This window comes from Cydia strobilella, chromosome 6 (assembly GCF_947568885.1).
Source record: "Cydia strobilella chromosome 6, ilCydStro3.1, whole genome shotgun sequence".
In the NCBI taxonomy this organism is placed as follows: Eukaryota; Metazoa; Arthropoda; class Insecta; order Lepidoptera; family Tortricidae; genus Cydia; species Cydia strobilella.
Genome location: NC_086046.1, coordinates 11,103,294 through 11,117,521, shown reverse-complemented (window position 1 = coordinate 11,117,521; position 14,228 = coordinate 11,103,294). Strand labels below are relative to the sequence as shown.

Below are 14,228 nucleotides of genomic sequence, written 5' to 3'. Positions count from 1 at the left end.
AGACGGACGGACAGACGGACAGCGGAGTCTTAGTAATAGGGTCCCGTTTTTACCCTTTGGGTACGGAACCCTAAAAATGAATACATTTTTGTTTATTTTCAAAAATAAAAGAATGTTTCCTTTACGCAAAATCAGCTAACTTAAGGTTTTGAGGTACTTTCCCTCCAGGGCCCATTCATTCTTTCCACACTGTATATATTGTACTTAACCAATAGGCACGACTGTGTAACGATCTTGATACCTACCTAAATCGAGTTCATTCAGAATAATATTGAAACCGGTATCCTAACTGGACTTGTCTGGTTACTTCTTAATTCTGGAATGAAGTGCGTAAGAACCACAGTCAATGGGACGCGTGCATGAGTTTCGCGCTGGTTTTGGCAATGTTAATTGTAAATGTGTTTATTTAAAAAAAAACAATGTCGTCAGGCTTTTAAAAGTCTGATCTAAAGGACATTTCGAGCTTTAGCAATTTACGAAGTGCAACCACTTTTTCGATCCTCGATTAATTGCTTGTTTTGTGAAGTGTGGAATTATGAACCTAGTCAGTGCCGGCCCGAGTCCTTGACCAGGGTAGAGCGAAATCGGGTTTTGGCGCCCTTCGTTGAAGCTTTTTACCCAAAAGCAAAACGAACCGTATTTTGGGCCCGCGCGCGCGGCCATTTTGGCGCCCCCCTTGCCATCCGGCGCCTAGAGCGGCCGCTCCACTCGCTCTACCCTAGATCCGGCCCTAAACCTAGTTATTGAAGTTACCAGTGTTGTGATAATAAAACTGGCATATGCATTGCTTAGATTTGTTAGTACGGTATGCAGTGAGAGCTGGTAGAGCTCACCCAAGGCTGGCGGCGAAGATGCCGGCCACAAAGAAGCCGGGAACGCCGCGTGCGTCGCCGAGCTGCTGGACGACGTACAGCGGCAGGAGCCGGTCTGAGCCATTGATCTGCCGCGCCTAAGGTATATAAATAAGTACTTACAATACTTTTATATGATATACATAAATAAATTCAATAAGTACAAACGAATGCGAGTGTGAATGGGTGTTTATACAACTTACTTGTATTGGTTAACTGGAAGAGGGAGGGAACTCTTAGGGATAAGTTCGCCTTTGTACTACACATTTATGTTTTAACTGATGTAACCAATATTCCTTTCTTTTCGTACAATAAAGTGCTTACTTACATACTTTCAAGCCTATAGTTAACATGAATCGAGTGTGAGTGTGTACTGTACTATTATGTTATGAACTAGTGTACGTAACTATGAGCCTATAATGTTAAAGTACATAATTATAAAACGTTGAGTCCAGTTTGTGCGCCTGTTCGATTACTTTGTTGTTGTAAAAATACAATTGGGCACTGAAGAAGGTATATAATATAGGTACATATTATTATAACATCTGAGGCTCCAGTACCAAATAATTAAAAGTTTAACCCTAATGTTATTATAGTTATTTGTTTTACAAAGTTGTTGTTTAAAAACTCTCGTGCTAATATTGATAACCGAGCAAGCGAAAGATTCCAAAATTGAACCACGAGCGTAGCGATTGGTTAGAAAAATGTAATCCTGAGCGTTGCGAGGGTTTCAAAGCACGAGGGTTAAACAAATTTTGCCACCGAGTGAAACACAAAAATTTTCACCACAACAACACAAGAAAAATACTAACTAAAATATCAAACAAAATCAAAGCAAAATATATGTTATTAAATATTTGTCATTCAACATCATCATTTAAAAGTCAATTCTACCAGCAAACATAAGGAAACATCTCGAAATTTGCATTTGATTACTTTGCCTCACCTGTGAATAAATGCAACTTTCTTATCAGTTTTTGAACAATCAAGAGAGCCTTTACAAGCTGGTGTGTTAAAAGTTTTTTAAACACTTAGCTATTTCATTCACTAGGTACCAATGATTTATCCTTAATCCTTAATGTCAAAAATTGTGGGAATATTGATGATGATGATGCTCTCTTGACCGATTTCGGCCACAGCGACTGTGTGCTCTGGAGTAGGCAATTTTTAATTCGCGTTATTAGCGCCCAGGTAGCAAAATGACGTAAAATGACGTCAGCGACGTCATAATGACGGCATTATTACGTCATTTCGACGTCGCTGACGTCATTTGACGTCATTTTGCTACCTGGGCGTGTAGCTGATCCGCTCTCTGGTGCGCCCTTAGGTGGCTCACGTACCTTATCTTCTTGCTAAATACTCGAGCACATTTAATGTGGGAATATTATCTAAATACCAACGCATTAACAAGTGAACGTAAACCATTATGATTTAAAATTAATAACACCAATTTGGATATGATTTGCATCATCACGTGTATGAAATAAGTAGTTATCATTTTCAAATATCGTAACTTCGGTCTTTCATCTCCACATAACCACACATTATAACTATACCTATTTAGGTACGACAATTATTGCATAAAGTTCCGACGAATTATATCCATTCATTCGACGAATTATTTAATTCGGTTTCAACTGTTTCCTTGTATTGGTAAAATGTAGGTAATAATTGATTTAAACAAGATGCATAAAAACTAATGAATGTGGGTAGGTACCTACTTAATAATTAAAATAATAAGTAAATTCAAGTGATTACATAATTAGTTTATAGAATAAAATAGAATATAATAAAATTTTATTCGTAACCACAAACAAACAAGATATTACATAATATATATGAAAACATAAAATAAGAAGATTAAAGTGCCACGAAATGGCCTCATCTCAGCATGTTGCTGGTGGCTTCCAGCGCTGATCTTCCTTCTTAATAATGTACCCGTGCCGTGTATATGTTAATAACCTTTGTTAGTTTCATCCAACATCTGAAATGAGTCTAGGAACCCCTAACAATCCTCACATGTTTCAGTCCGTTAAGAGATTGCAGAGTACGAGGCCAAATAAATAGACAACATACAAACATGCAACATGCACTTGAAAAACATTAGGTACCTCATTATCCTTGTCAGTTGGGTAAAAAGTTTATTTCTCTGTTTGACTACGGCACACACCACCACACCACATTATGAAATTTAATTGGCTGCTTAAAGTAGGCCCTTAGTATAAGTAAGAAGCGCTTAATTAGTGCTTATCCAAGAGTGTGACTAGCATCCAATTAGCTACGAAATGCTTGAAATCCTAAAATGTATACAACTCGCAGTGTTTAAACTACCGTTTCATATCTGCAATAAGATTCTTATGTATGTCAAAATCTTATGCCGTTTACAAAAAGCGTCATTCACTTGAAATTTAAATGTGATTGCAGTAGATAAATTTGAACCTTTTGAACAACCAACATTCTCTAAAAAGTATATACCTATTTACAAACTTACAATAAAATTACGACTTAAGTTAGTGAAGTCAAAATACACGTTCTAAATTATCTAAACTTCAAGCAGAATTGGCAAAAGAAGACGGATACCAACCGATACTAATTGTTAACCTGTGCGGGTGACCAACCAATTTATTTGATTATATCAAAAAAAGGATAACAAACGTGCCGTACGGTTAACTTACTGTCAATTATCCCGATGATATCAACCAGTGGCTCAATCGACAATATCGAGTACCTAATGAAGATTACGTGCTGTTTAATCGTTTCAATTGCCTGTACGTATTAAACTAATTGTTAATTCATGATGCGTTTACCTGAATTGGATCGCAGTTAGCATAATGTGTTGCCAGAACAGCGCCGGTGACGAAATTGATGGAGTAGACTGCGAAGAGGCCGAGGGCCGATACCCAGAGAGCTACCCGCGCCTGCGAGATGCGCTCTACTGACAGGTATTTCTGTACCGAGGCTTGGTTCGCGCAGAACATGCTCGTCCAATACATGGTGCCTCCCACGACCACTGACCAGAAAGAGTGCCTGACTGTTGGGTCTGGATTCATGCTACAAACGAAATAATTAATGGATTAATGTTTTTACTTATAGTTGGTCAAGCAAATCTTGTCAGTAGAAAAAGGCGGCAAATTCAAAAAATGTAGGCGCGAAGGGATATCGTCCCATAGAACAATTGAATTTCGCGCCTTTTTCTACTGACAAGATTTGCTTGACCATACCTTAGATATAAGCGCAGACGCGATAGAGTTAAAAAAAAACCGGCCAAGTGCGAGTCGGACTCGCTTACCGAGGGTTCCGAACATTACACAATTTAAATAATGTATTTTTTATGTGAAACGTTAGTGAAAGGTAAATTGCGGTTTAAAGAAAACTGCTTACTAGATCTCGTTCAAACCAATTTTCGGTGGAAGTTTGCATGGTAATGTACATCATATATTTTTTTTACTATTCTATCTCGCGCAAACTATTCAGTTTAGAAAAAAAATATATTAGAAACCTCAATATCATTTTTGAAGACCTATCCATAGATACCCCACACGTATGGGTTTGATGTGAAAAAAAATTTTTGAGTTTCAGTTCTAAGTATGGGGACCCCCAAAATTTATTGTTTTTTTTTTTTCAATTTTTGTGTGAAATTCTTAATGCGGTTCACAGAATACATCTACTTACCAAGTTTCAATAGTATAGTTCTTATAGTTTCGGAAAAAAGTGGCTGTGACATACGGACGGACAGACAGACAGACAGACAGACAGACATGACGAATCCTTAAGGGTTCCGTTTTTTGCCATTTGGCTACGGAACCCTAAAAATGATGATCGTGATAGCATTTTATGCCGCTCAGTTTTTTTTATTAAGTATAATAGTAGATTGTTAACCATTGTTAACCAAGGGATGAAATGATGCCTTTCACCCGAGTTAAACACTACTTTTCATTTCGAATACGAGGAAAGTAAAATACATGTGTTAAAAACATGACGAAGTTAAATTTCTTTTGCATTTCTTGACAATTAACCATTTAGGTAAAATACTATCGTTATTCATGGAATGGGGAGTTAAATATCGGAATGAAAATTGTATAACAAATCCATTTATAACCAAATTTCAATTGCTTATCGTAAAAAATTAACCAAATCGTACTTGGAAAGTAAAATGCTCTAGTGCAGAAATGTATCATTTTCTACACACTTTTTAGAACAACAATTACCCTCTTTCAGAGCATGAGAAATGAAATAGTTATTTGTGCAACAAGAGAGGAAAGTTGGTTTTTCTTGCGAGTGTTTATTTTGAGTCCCGAGAAAGCGAAAGATTCTATAATTGAATCACGAGCGAAGCGATTCTAAAGTAGAATCTTGAGCGCAGCGAGGGACTCAAAAACACGAGATGTAAAATAACTTTGCTCTCGTGTTGCACACATAATTTTTCACCTCAGTAGTGAGAACATATTAAAGGTTAAAATGTATTTCGAATTACACAGAATAAACAGAAAAAAAAAGTATTATAATATGTACGATACGATAAGATACGATACGAGACCGGACCGGACCGGACCGGACCAGTCTCGTATCGTATCGTATCTTATCGTATCGTACATATACCAGACCGGACCGGACCGGACCGGACCGGACCGTACCGTACCGTACCATACCATAAAAAAAATGTTATAAAAGTATGAAGTTCATGGCCTTCACTAAATTAAAAAGCTACATTGTTTCACTCCCTGGAGTGAGGAAAGTCGCACTTTCCTCACTCCAGGGAGTGACGAAAGTAGGCTTGTTCGAGCTGCTGAGGTGAAAAAGTAATTGACTCTCAAACCTGAAGTGTTACAATGTGGAACTAAAGGGAACTAAGCGGGGGATACCTAAGGGATCAAAGCCAGGAAAGATACAACGTCAACGGTTTACATTTTTTCGTACTTTTCGTTTATTGGCAGTCAGTCGAGTCGCTCTCCTAGGAATTGAGTTGATAGGGTATCCGCTTGGGTGTCTCAAACTCGTTTCTTAACAAAGTAGTGCGCGCATTTTCTCACTCATGTCAGTTTCATGTTTCATGCCTTTTGTGGAGTTGCTACTGGTTGGTTAGCAAAATTAATGAATATTCATACATATGAATGAAAGTTAAGTCAGAGTCAGTGCGTCCTTAGGACAACTTAAACTTCATTCATTTTGCTGACCTATGATTAAACTAGACGTGTAGGTACCTACGCCTCTGATGCGGCGCAGCCAATGTGCGTGCAATCTAAAGCGAGTATAGAGCGGCTTTTTTGCGGTTTCTCTCGCAGACGACCCGTTCAACCCGTGACCCCTCACTGGGTAATTGCTATGCATTCCGTTACTAAACTCACTCTTTTACACAATCGTACCCGTAAAACGTAACATTCACGATTGAAGAAACGTGTTTAATTGTCGGTCGATACCTACATGTTGATGTAAGTAATATAATTTTCATCACACTTGCTCGAAAAACATCTTTTTACATGCAGGTGTGTTAAGGATAAAGGCCTGTATTGTTCCCGCGGGAGTTATGGATTTTGAAAATAAAAAAGGTTTAACTCCCTAGGGAGTAAAGATTTTTTTTTAAATTATGTCACATATTCACACGAACCAAGTAGTTATAAATGAGTTTTACTTTTAAAATACTACTGTTTATAATTTAATATTTTTGATTATTTTATAACCTTTTACCTAACCTGTCAAATAATTACAATATGGCGGACGAATGGTTGAAATGTCACAGTATTTAAGAATAATTTCGCTTAAAATTTAGTTTTTGCTTTGAGTCTAACTCCGTGGGTAAGAATATTGCAAACTTTAATTCACTCCAGCCTGCGGCTGTCGTAAACCCCTACTAATAGTGTTGTGTTCCTGCCGGTGATAGGGATTGCAATCCAGCAGCGTTTTCAATCCAGCTGGATTTTTGCTGGAGCGGCATCAATCCAGCTGGATACAGCGCGGATCCAGCAGTTTACCGATTTTGAAAAAAAAACACATGGTGCAATTCTACAGGTTTTTTTATTTATTAAAATGAAATAAACCAAACAAAGGGATCATAATAAGGCGTAAATAGCTGAATTCCGTGGGCAAAACAGAGTTGTTGGTAACAGCCTGCCAATTTTTATCATAACTTTTGCCCCATCGGTCGTGATACCAACAATATAGGTTTCAATTTTTAAGCCGAATTTATTCAACCGTTCAGCCGCCAACTCGAGACAATGCTCGGCAGTGCAAGACTCGTAGATACGTATCAGACCTAGATTGAAATGCTTCTCCTTATGATGAACATTGAGATTAATATATCTCTGATTTTTTTGAGATGTCCATTGATCAAACGTCAAAGAAAATCTCTGACCTATCTTTTTAAAATCTGCGAATTATTTTATTAATTAGTTTTTAAATATTATTTGCGTAATTAGTTATCATCGAACGTATTGTGTTATTCGAAGTCGGCAGTTGATATCCACTTTTTGCGAATAAACGTCTCAAATCGGCAGATGTACAAAATGAATTTAATGTAAAGTCATCTTTGCACACCATTCTGGTAACTATAGCTTCCATGCACTCGTCTTTTTTAAAGTAATCATTTATTTGGTATGGTATGATAACTACTTCGTGAACATCTTCATCAACGTCTTCGTCTATTGTATTGTATCCATGTTTAATTGTAATTTATTTGTACTGTTGCTGGTGCTGCCGGACATAAAATTGAGACAGTGAATCTTCTGTAATTGACCTTTTAAGCCTGTGGTTTAACGGTTACTTATCATTCGAATCTTTGAGCATAGCAGACAGCTCTCCGGCCATCATTTTTTTTAAAGTACTCGAATGGGGTTTTTATATCACCATCCTGTTCCATTTTAACGTTCATTTGAAATGTTTTTGTACATACAAAACTTAAATCTTAAATGAAAGTTCACACGCGGTTAAATAATTTCGGAACACTAACGATAGGCCCAGCTAGAAAGTCGTGGAGTGGAGTAACTGACTGCAAAATAAATCTGGGAGCGAAAGCTTGCACTCCGTGTTCCATAATGTTTCACTGCTTTTATGAGCCATGTTGCTTGAAATAAAGTATTAATAAGAATAATAATAATTTAATAATCCCTTAATAATTCTCCTTGGCAAACGAGAACTGGCACAAACCTGTGGTACAAAGTACTGCGGACCGCAGGGCGGTATGGAAGGATAAGCAGCTACACGGGCGGTTCTACAAGGCCCTCACGGGACCCGATGTAGACCTGCTCGCGTCGGTGAACTGGTTACGATTCGGGGACCTCTTCGGAGAAACCGAGGGTTTTGCCTTTGCAATTGCGGACGAAGTTATGATGACGAACAACTATCGAATATATATCCTGAAGGACGGTACGGTCGACATTTGTCGGGCATGCCGCCGTCCCGGAGAGGCATATCATTTCCGGTTGTTCTCATCTTGCTAACGGCGAGTACTTGCACAGACATAATCTCGTAGCCAGGATTATTCACCAGCAGCTTGCTCTTCTATATGGCCTTGTGGACCGCGAAGTACCGTATTACAAGTATTTACCTGTGCCAGTTCTCGAGAATGGTCGTGCCACGCTCTATTGGGATCGATCTATCATCACTGACAGGACTATTGTAGCCAATAAGCCTGACATCGTGCTGATAGATCGAACGCAGCGCCGGGCTGTGCTTGTCGACGTCACCATCCCCCATGATGAGAATCTCGTGAAGGCCGAGAAGGACAAGTCCAGCAAGTACCTAGACTTGGCTCACGAGATAACCGCTATGTGGAATGTTGACTCGACGGTCATTGTTCCTATAGTCGTGTCAGCGAACGGTCTCATTGCGAAGAGTCTCGACCAACACCTAGAGAGACTCTCGCTGGGTGGTTGGATCAAGGGTCAGATGCAGAAGGCGGTGATCTTGGACACGGCGCGGATAGTCCGCCGGTTCCTCTCTCTGCGGCCCTGACCACCGGCAGCTTGGACCCTGCCCCGCTGCCGGCGGCACCCTAGGTTAGGTTTTTTATAATGTGTTTATATATTTTATTGTAATGTTTTGTAAGTGTTTTTATATTTTACTTTTATACTCATATTGTAAAAATCCTAACTTAAGAAGAAAGATAAATAAAGAGATAATAATAATAAAGGGTCAAGCAGATGTCATCGCATTCTCACGCTGATAAGGACCCAACAAAAGATATTAGACAATACAATAGTAATAAACACATTAAACAATGTAAGCTAACAATACGACGGCTATGTCAATAGCACAAACGTGCATCCATATGCACGTAACAGTAAACTTTAAGAAAACATCAATATTACGGCGAGTATAGCTACAAGTACCTATAAGCAAATTTACCTACACTAGTAGAACGTTTAAACACAATGGTTTTTATACGTTTTTGTAAAGTTAATAAGTTTGTAGTTTTTTCAATATATTTTTTGCGGATCTGCGGCGCTGGATCCAGCGCCGCCTGCTGGATCCAGCAGACCGATAAATGCGCTGGATCCAGCTGGATTGCTGGATGCTGGATCCAGCAGTTGCAATCCCTAGCCGATGAGTAAGGTTGCCAGAGCTCGAGGGAGAGAAGTGTTAGGGTCGGCAACGCGCATGTGCAGGCGTACATAGGCTATGGAGACTGCTTAACATCAGGCGGGCCGTATGCTTGTTTGCCACCGACGTAGTATAAAAAAAAACCCTCCCTCCCCTAACGCCCTCGTTTCCAATATTACACTTTACATCTAACTAATGTTGTATTATTTGAAATATCCGTCTGGTTTATCTAGTAGGTAAGCTTGATAGTTTCGAGACTGTTATTTTTGTCTCCGCTTGACCGTAATTTAGGTTGACAGTCAGTTAGAATGTGTTTACAAGTAAATTTCAAGTACATACGTAATATTATTCGCGTTACAATCACATCAACAGGTTACTTACATCACCGAATGCATCGAAAGTTTTCACTTTATAGAAAGCTAATTTTTAAATAATTTGTGACCATTATAGAGTTCAGTTAAACAACTAGTTAATACCACGTTAACACTCATTAAAATTGTTAAAGCATTTTTTAAACAATGTCCTAATTAGGAGGACTACGTTAAAAAAAATTTGGTACTTATACTTGACAGTTTTAGATAAAAACTCTCCTTAAGCGTCTTCGGAGAGATAAAAATATCCGCCTTAGGAACTAAGTACCTGTTGAAAATGATGCGCGTTATTTTCATGTATTAGACGGAGAGCTGGTAGACATTTTGGAGTAGGTCCTTGAGGCAAGCTTCATACCCTAACTCAGCACTGCAAGTCTGGCTGCAGGGTAGCGGGTCTAACTAAATCAACCCTTAAATTTTTAAAGATTTTTTTTTGGGGCCCAAGAAATGTTCTTGAAGCAATCTGCAATTTCTATAAATGTATGCTAATACAAGTGAAAATTGAATATCTAAATAGTCATAAAAATATGCCAGACGATTTGGTCGGGTCTTTAACCTTGCCAGACGCGTGCAAAATAATTTTTCAAAAAATTCAAAAAAGGTTCTTGCGGCAATCTGTAATTTTTACAAGTAATAATTAAATATTTAAATAGTCATATAAAAAATAAGCCAGACGATTTGGTCGGGGCTTTCTACCTGCCAGACGATCTAGAAAGTTACGTATGGCACTTACTCGTACGCAAAATTAATTTTGTTTTCCAGTATAAATGTATGCTAATACAAAGTTATTTTTGTAGTGCAGTAAATAAAAGGTAAAAAGGTACAAATTAGGATGTACGATGTGAGTATGAAGATGTGTATATTTATGATAATTATGTACAGTGTGAGTATTAGTAGGGATATAGTTAACTTAATACGACCGAATTTATAATAATGTATTGTAATTTAATAAATAAATGTATATGTAAAATAATGTCATTTATATATAGAATAGTAATGTATTGTAATTATTATGATATGTAAAATTGTTATTTTATTATTAAATGATTGAATAATACAAATAATAATACAAATATGTTGATGATGATGATTGTTTCATGTCCTCATGTTATAGGTTATTCAGTGCGTGTGGTAGTAAAGGGAACGAAAATTTTATTATTTTTGCGCTACGACGCACGGTTTAGGAGAAACAGCCCTATAACGATTTTTTTTCTTTTTTTTCATTGTGTTTTTAATATATTACTTGTTGGCTTCTTAGAGGGGAACGAAAATTTGATTATTTTTGTGCTACGATGCACGGTTTAGGAGATACAGCCCTAAAAGCAGCTATAAAGATGAAAAATAAATAAAAAAATATAATTCAGCTGTTTAGCCTGTTAATGAACACAGACGCCATGTTTACATTAAGATTAAAAACACTTCGCGTCCTAGGCCTTCCTTATAACTACCCATGGATCTATAATAGTAGAGATACAACCGGACATGTTGTCGTTAATTTCATATGTACCCCTACACCCTATTCATACCCATAATTCTATACACATAATTATCATAAATATGTACATCTTCATATCATATCGTATATCCTAATTTGTACCTTTTTTTTCCTTTTTTTGTATCTTTTTTTCTTTTTTAATTTGTATCTTTTTAATTTCTACCTTTAATTTTCTGCACTACAAAAATAACTTTGTAACGCATACATTTATAACAGGATAACAAACTTAATTTTGCGTGTGAGTAAGTGCCATACGTAACTTTCTAGATCGATGCCAGAGTTGCCAGACGGCGTAGAAAGTTCCGACCAAATCGTCTGGCTTATTTTTTTATGGCTATTTAGATATTTAACTTTAACTTATAAATTTATGATACATCCCGACGTTTCGAACCCTTTACCCCGAACCGATTTTGCATGTACAACCAGCTTTTAAGTTTATGGTTCATTATTTTTTGTATGTGGGTGAAGCGCTGGTGGCCTAGCGGTAAGAGCGTGCGACTTTCAATCCGGAGGTCGCGGGTTCAAGTTCAAACCCCCGGCTCGTACCAATGAGTTTTTCGGAACTTATGTACGAAATATCATTTGATATTTATACCAGTCGCTTTTCGGTGAAGGAAAACATCGTGAGGAAACCGGACTAATCCTAACAAGGCCTAGTTTCCCCCTCTGGGTTGGAAGGTCAGATGGCAATCGCTTTCGTAAAAACTAGTGCCTACGCCAATTCTTAGGATTAGTTGTCAAGCAGACCCCTGGCTCCTATGAGCCGTGGCAAAATGCCAGGATAACGCGAGGAAGATGATGATTTTTTGTATGTGGGTATTTTTGCACTTTGTAGTTTTTCCTCAGTCACCCGTTGACCACGAACGCTGTAAAGGGTTTAACTTATAAAAATTACAGATTGCCTCAAAAACCTTTTTTGGGCCAAAAAAATTCTAAAAATATAAGGGTTGATTAATTTAGACCCGCTACCCTGCAGCCAGATCTGCAGTGCTGAGGTAGGGTATGATAGGAGAAGTATCAGGCAAACTTTCAGCTTGGACTCCAAAATGTCTACCAGCTCTCGGACCATAATAAATAACCACACATAATGACCACAGCTCTTGAATTTACGCCTTCTTGAGATATTAAGAGTCCCCGGCAAGCTCGGCCGAATTTCACCTTCCCATACAAACGGAGTTTCGTTCTCATGTTTATTAAAACTACGTGTTGGATTGTAATGAAACGTTGCACATACAATGACATGAGGTCTGTAATTAGTTTATATAGCTCCAGTTTATAAAACAAACGAAATAGAACAAAAACAAGTTTTGTATGAAAAATTTAAATTGGCTGTATTTTTTTCCTATGGTATCTGAAGCTACATAAACTAATTACAGACATAGCCATACCATTATCCTATTGTAAGTACAAAGTTTCAGAGCTAACTAGTCCTTAATGTACCAATTTTTTTTAAAGTAATTAGGTATATGTACTCGGTCGTTAGCTCGTTTGTGACACTTCAATGTCCACGGTTCAGGTTGATAGCTTACCAGGCTGGCGTAACCATTAGACTGCGAGCCAGGCGCAAATTTCGTCAGTCATCGCCTCCCGGGCGAAAACTCGTATAGCGGTCATTCCTCAATCCACCAACGGAGCGGCAGCTGACGTTCACGAGGGTTCATCATACATAGCCGTTAACCACTATAAGTGTTTTCGCCCGGGAGGCGATTGGTCATGGAAATCTGTTCCTGGCCCGCGGTCTACATTTACTACCATTAGTGTACAAAATAAATTGTAACAATCGGGATATTTACTCGAAGAAATGCATTCTGTTGGACTCCCTTGCATGAGCCCAGACGGTGTCCATACCGCCGACGCGAGCGGCGCCCATCCCCAGCACCACAGCCAGCGAGCCGATTAGCACCGCTGACTGGAACGTGTCCGTCATTATCACTGCTTTCATGCCACCCTACGAATTAAGACACATTTCGTTAACGTTTAAATTTTCGAATCACAAAAATATGTACTTACATGCTAAATAAGGGCAAGCGGGGATAGCGCCTAAACGTTACCCCTTGATACAGTGCATGGTAATCTCAAAAATTGCGCTCACGCAAGTGCCACTAACACTAACGTGTTTCTACCTTAATGCATTATTTGGGTTTCCTCAGGTAGGGAATATTTAGGTTAGTTTAAATTATCTAATTGTCTTAAATTACCTACTTATTACTATATATTTTTTTTATTTACGGTAATGATATTCGAATGCGAAATAATGTCTTACTTGTGAGGCATAAAATATGCACACGACGTACACTATCGTAACTGCAAGGTAGGTGTTCAATCCTGTCACTGTGAACAAATTTTGCATATTTACTCAAATATAGAAAACAGGATTCATTAAGGTAATACAGTATAAGTAGTCTTGATCAGTTATGATGACAGATGATTTTGGGCTATTTAAGGTACTTACCTATGTATTCGGAATGGCAAATAAAGAACCATAATAGGTAATACTCGTATCAACTAAACCTAAATACCGCATAAAGAGAAAAAAATACCATTAATATTCTTTAATTATTAGTGTTTGGAACGATTTTGCAATAGTTTTGACGCCAAAAGAGCTAACCGCATAAAGCCGCCCATTAAGAGAACGTGCGAGCATAAATCATGAGAAGTAGTATTATGTCAGCTGTAAATGGAGAGTGCAGTCATAGTCACTGCAACGCTTCACCATCTTCAAATGCGCTTTGTGCGTCAAGGCACGTCCCTGCATGGAAATGCATCGATGTGCCTCGAGTGTTGGCCCTGTATACTGAGATTATCGAGCGAAGGCAAAACATCGTTAATCGTTAAGTAAGCCAGTATTCGCGGATCTCCGCATAAGCAATACCGCCAACAAAAGTGATCACTCCTGTGGACAATCTTGTATGGAGTTATCAGCTTGTGTGTAAGAAAATTAGGTTTTAACCCTCAACTTTCACTATATCTACGGGA

General features: G+C 38.2%; 1 protein-coding gene across 1 annotated transcript in view; it reads right to left on the bottom strand.

Moving 5' to 3' along the window:
- Window positions 1–14,228, bottom strand: part of LOC134742108 (sodium-coupled monocarboxylate transporter 1-like) — a 64,903-nt gene that overhangs the window by 32,041 nt on the left and 18,634 nt on the right. The window contains exons 5-8 of the mRNA XM_063675059.1: window positions 13,516–13,583; window positions 13,046–13,200; window positions 3,659–3,902; window positions 834–949 (exon numbers count right to left, since the gene is read on the bottom strand). Of these exons, the coding sequence (XP_063531129.1) occupies window positions 834–949; window positions 3,659–3,902; window positions 13,046–13,200; window positions 13,516–13,583 (583 nt within the window). The remainder of the gene's footprint in view (window positions 1–833; window positions 950–3,658; window positions 3,903–13,045; window positions 13,201–13,515; window positions 13,584–14,228) is intronic.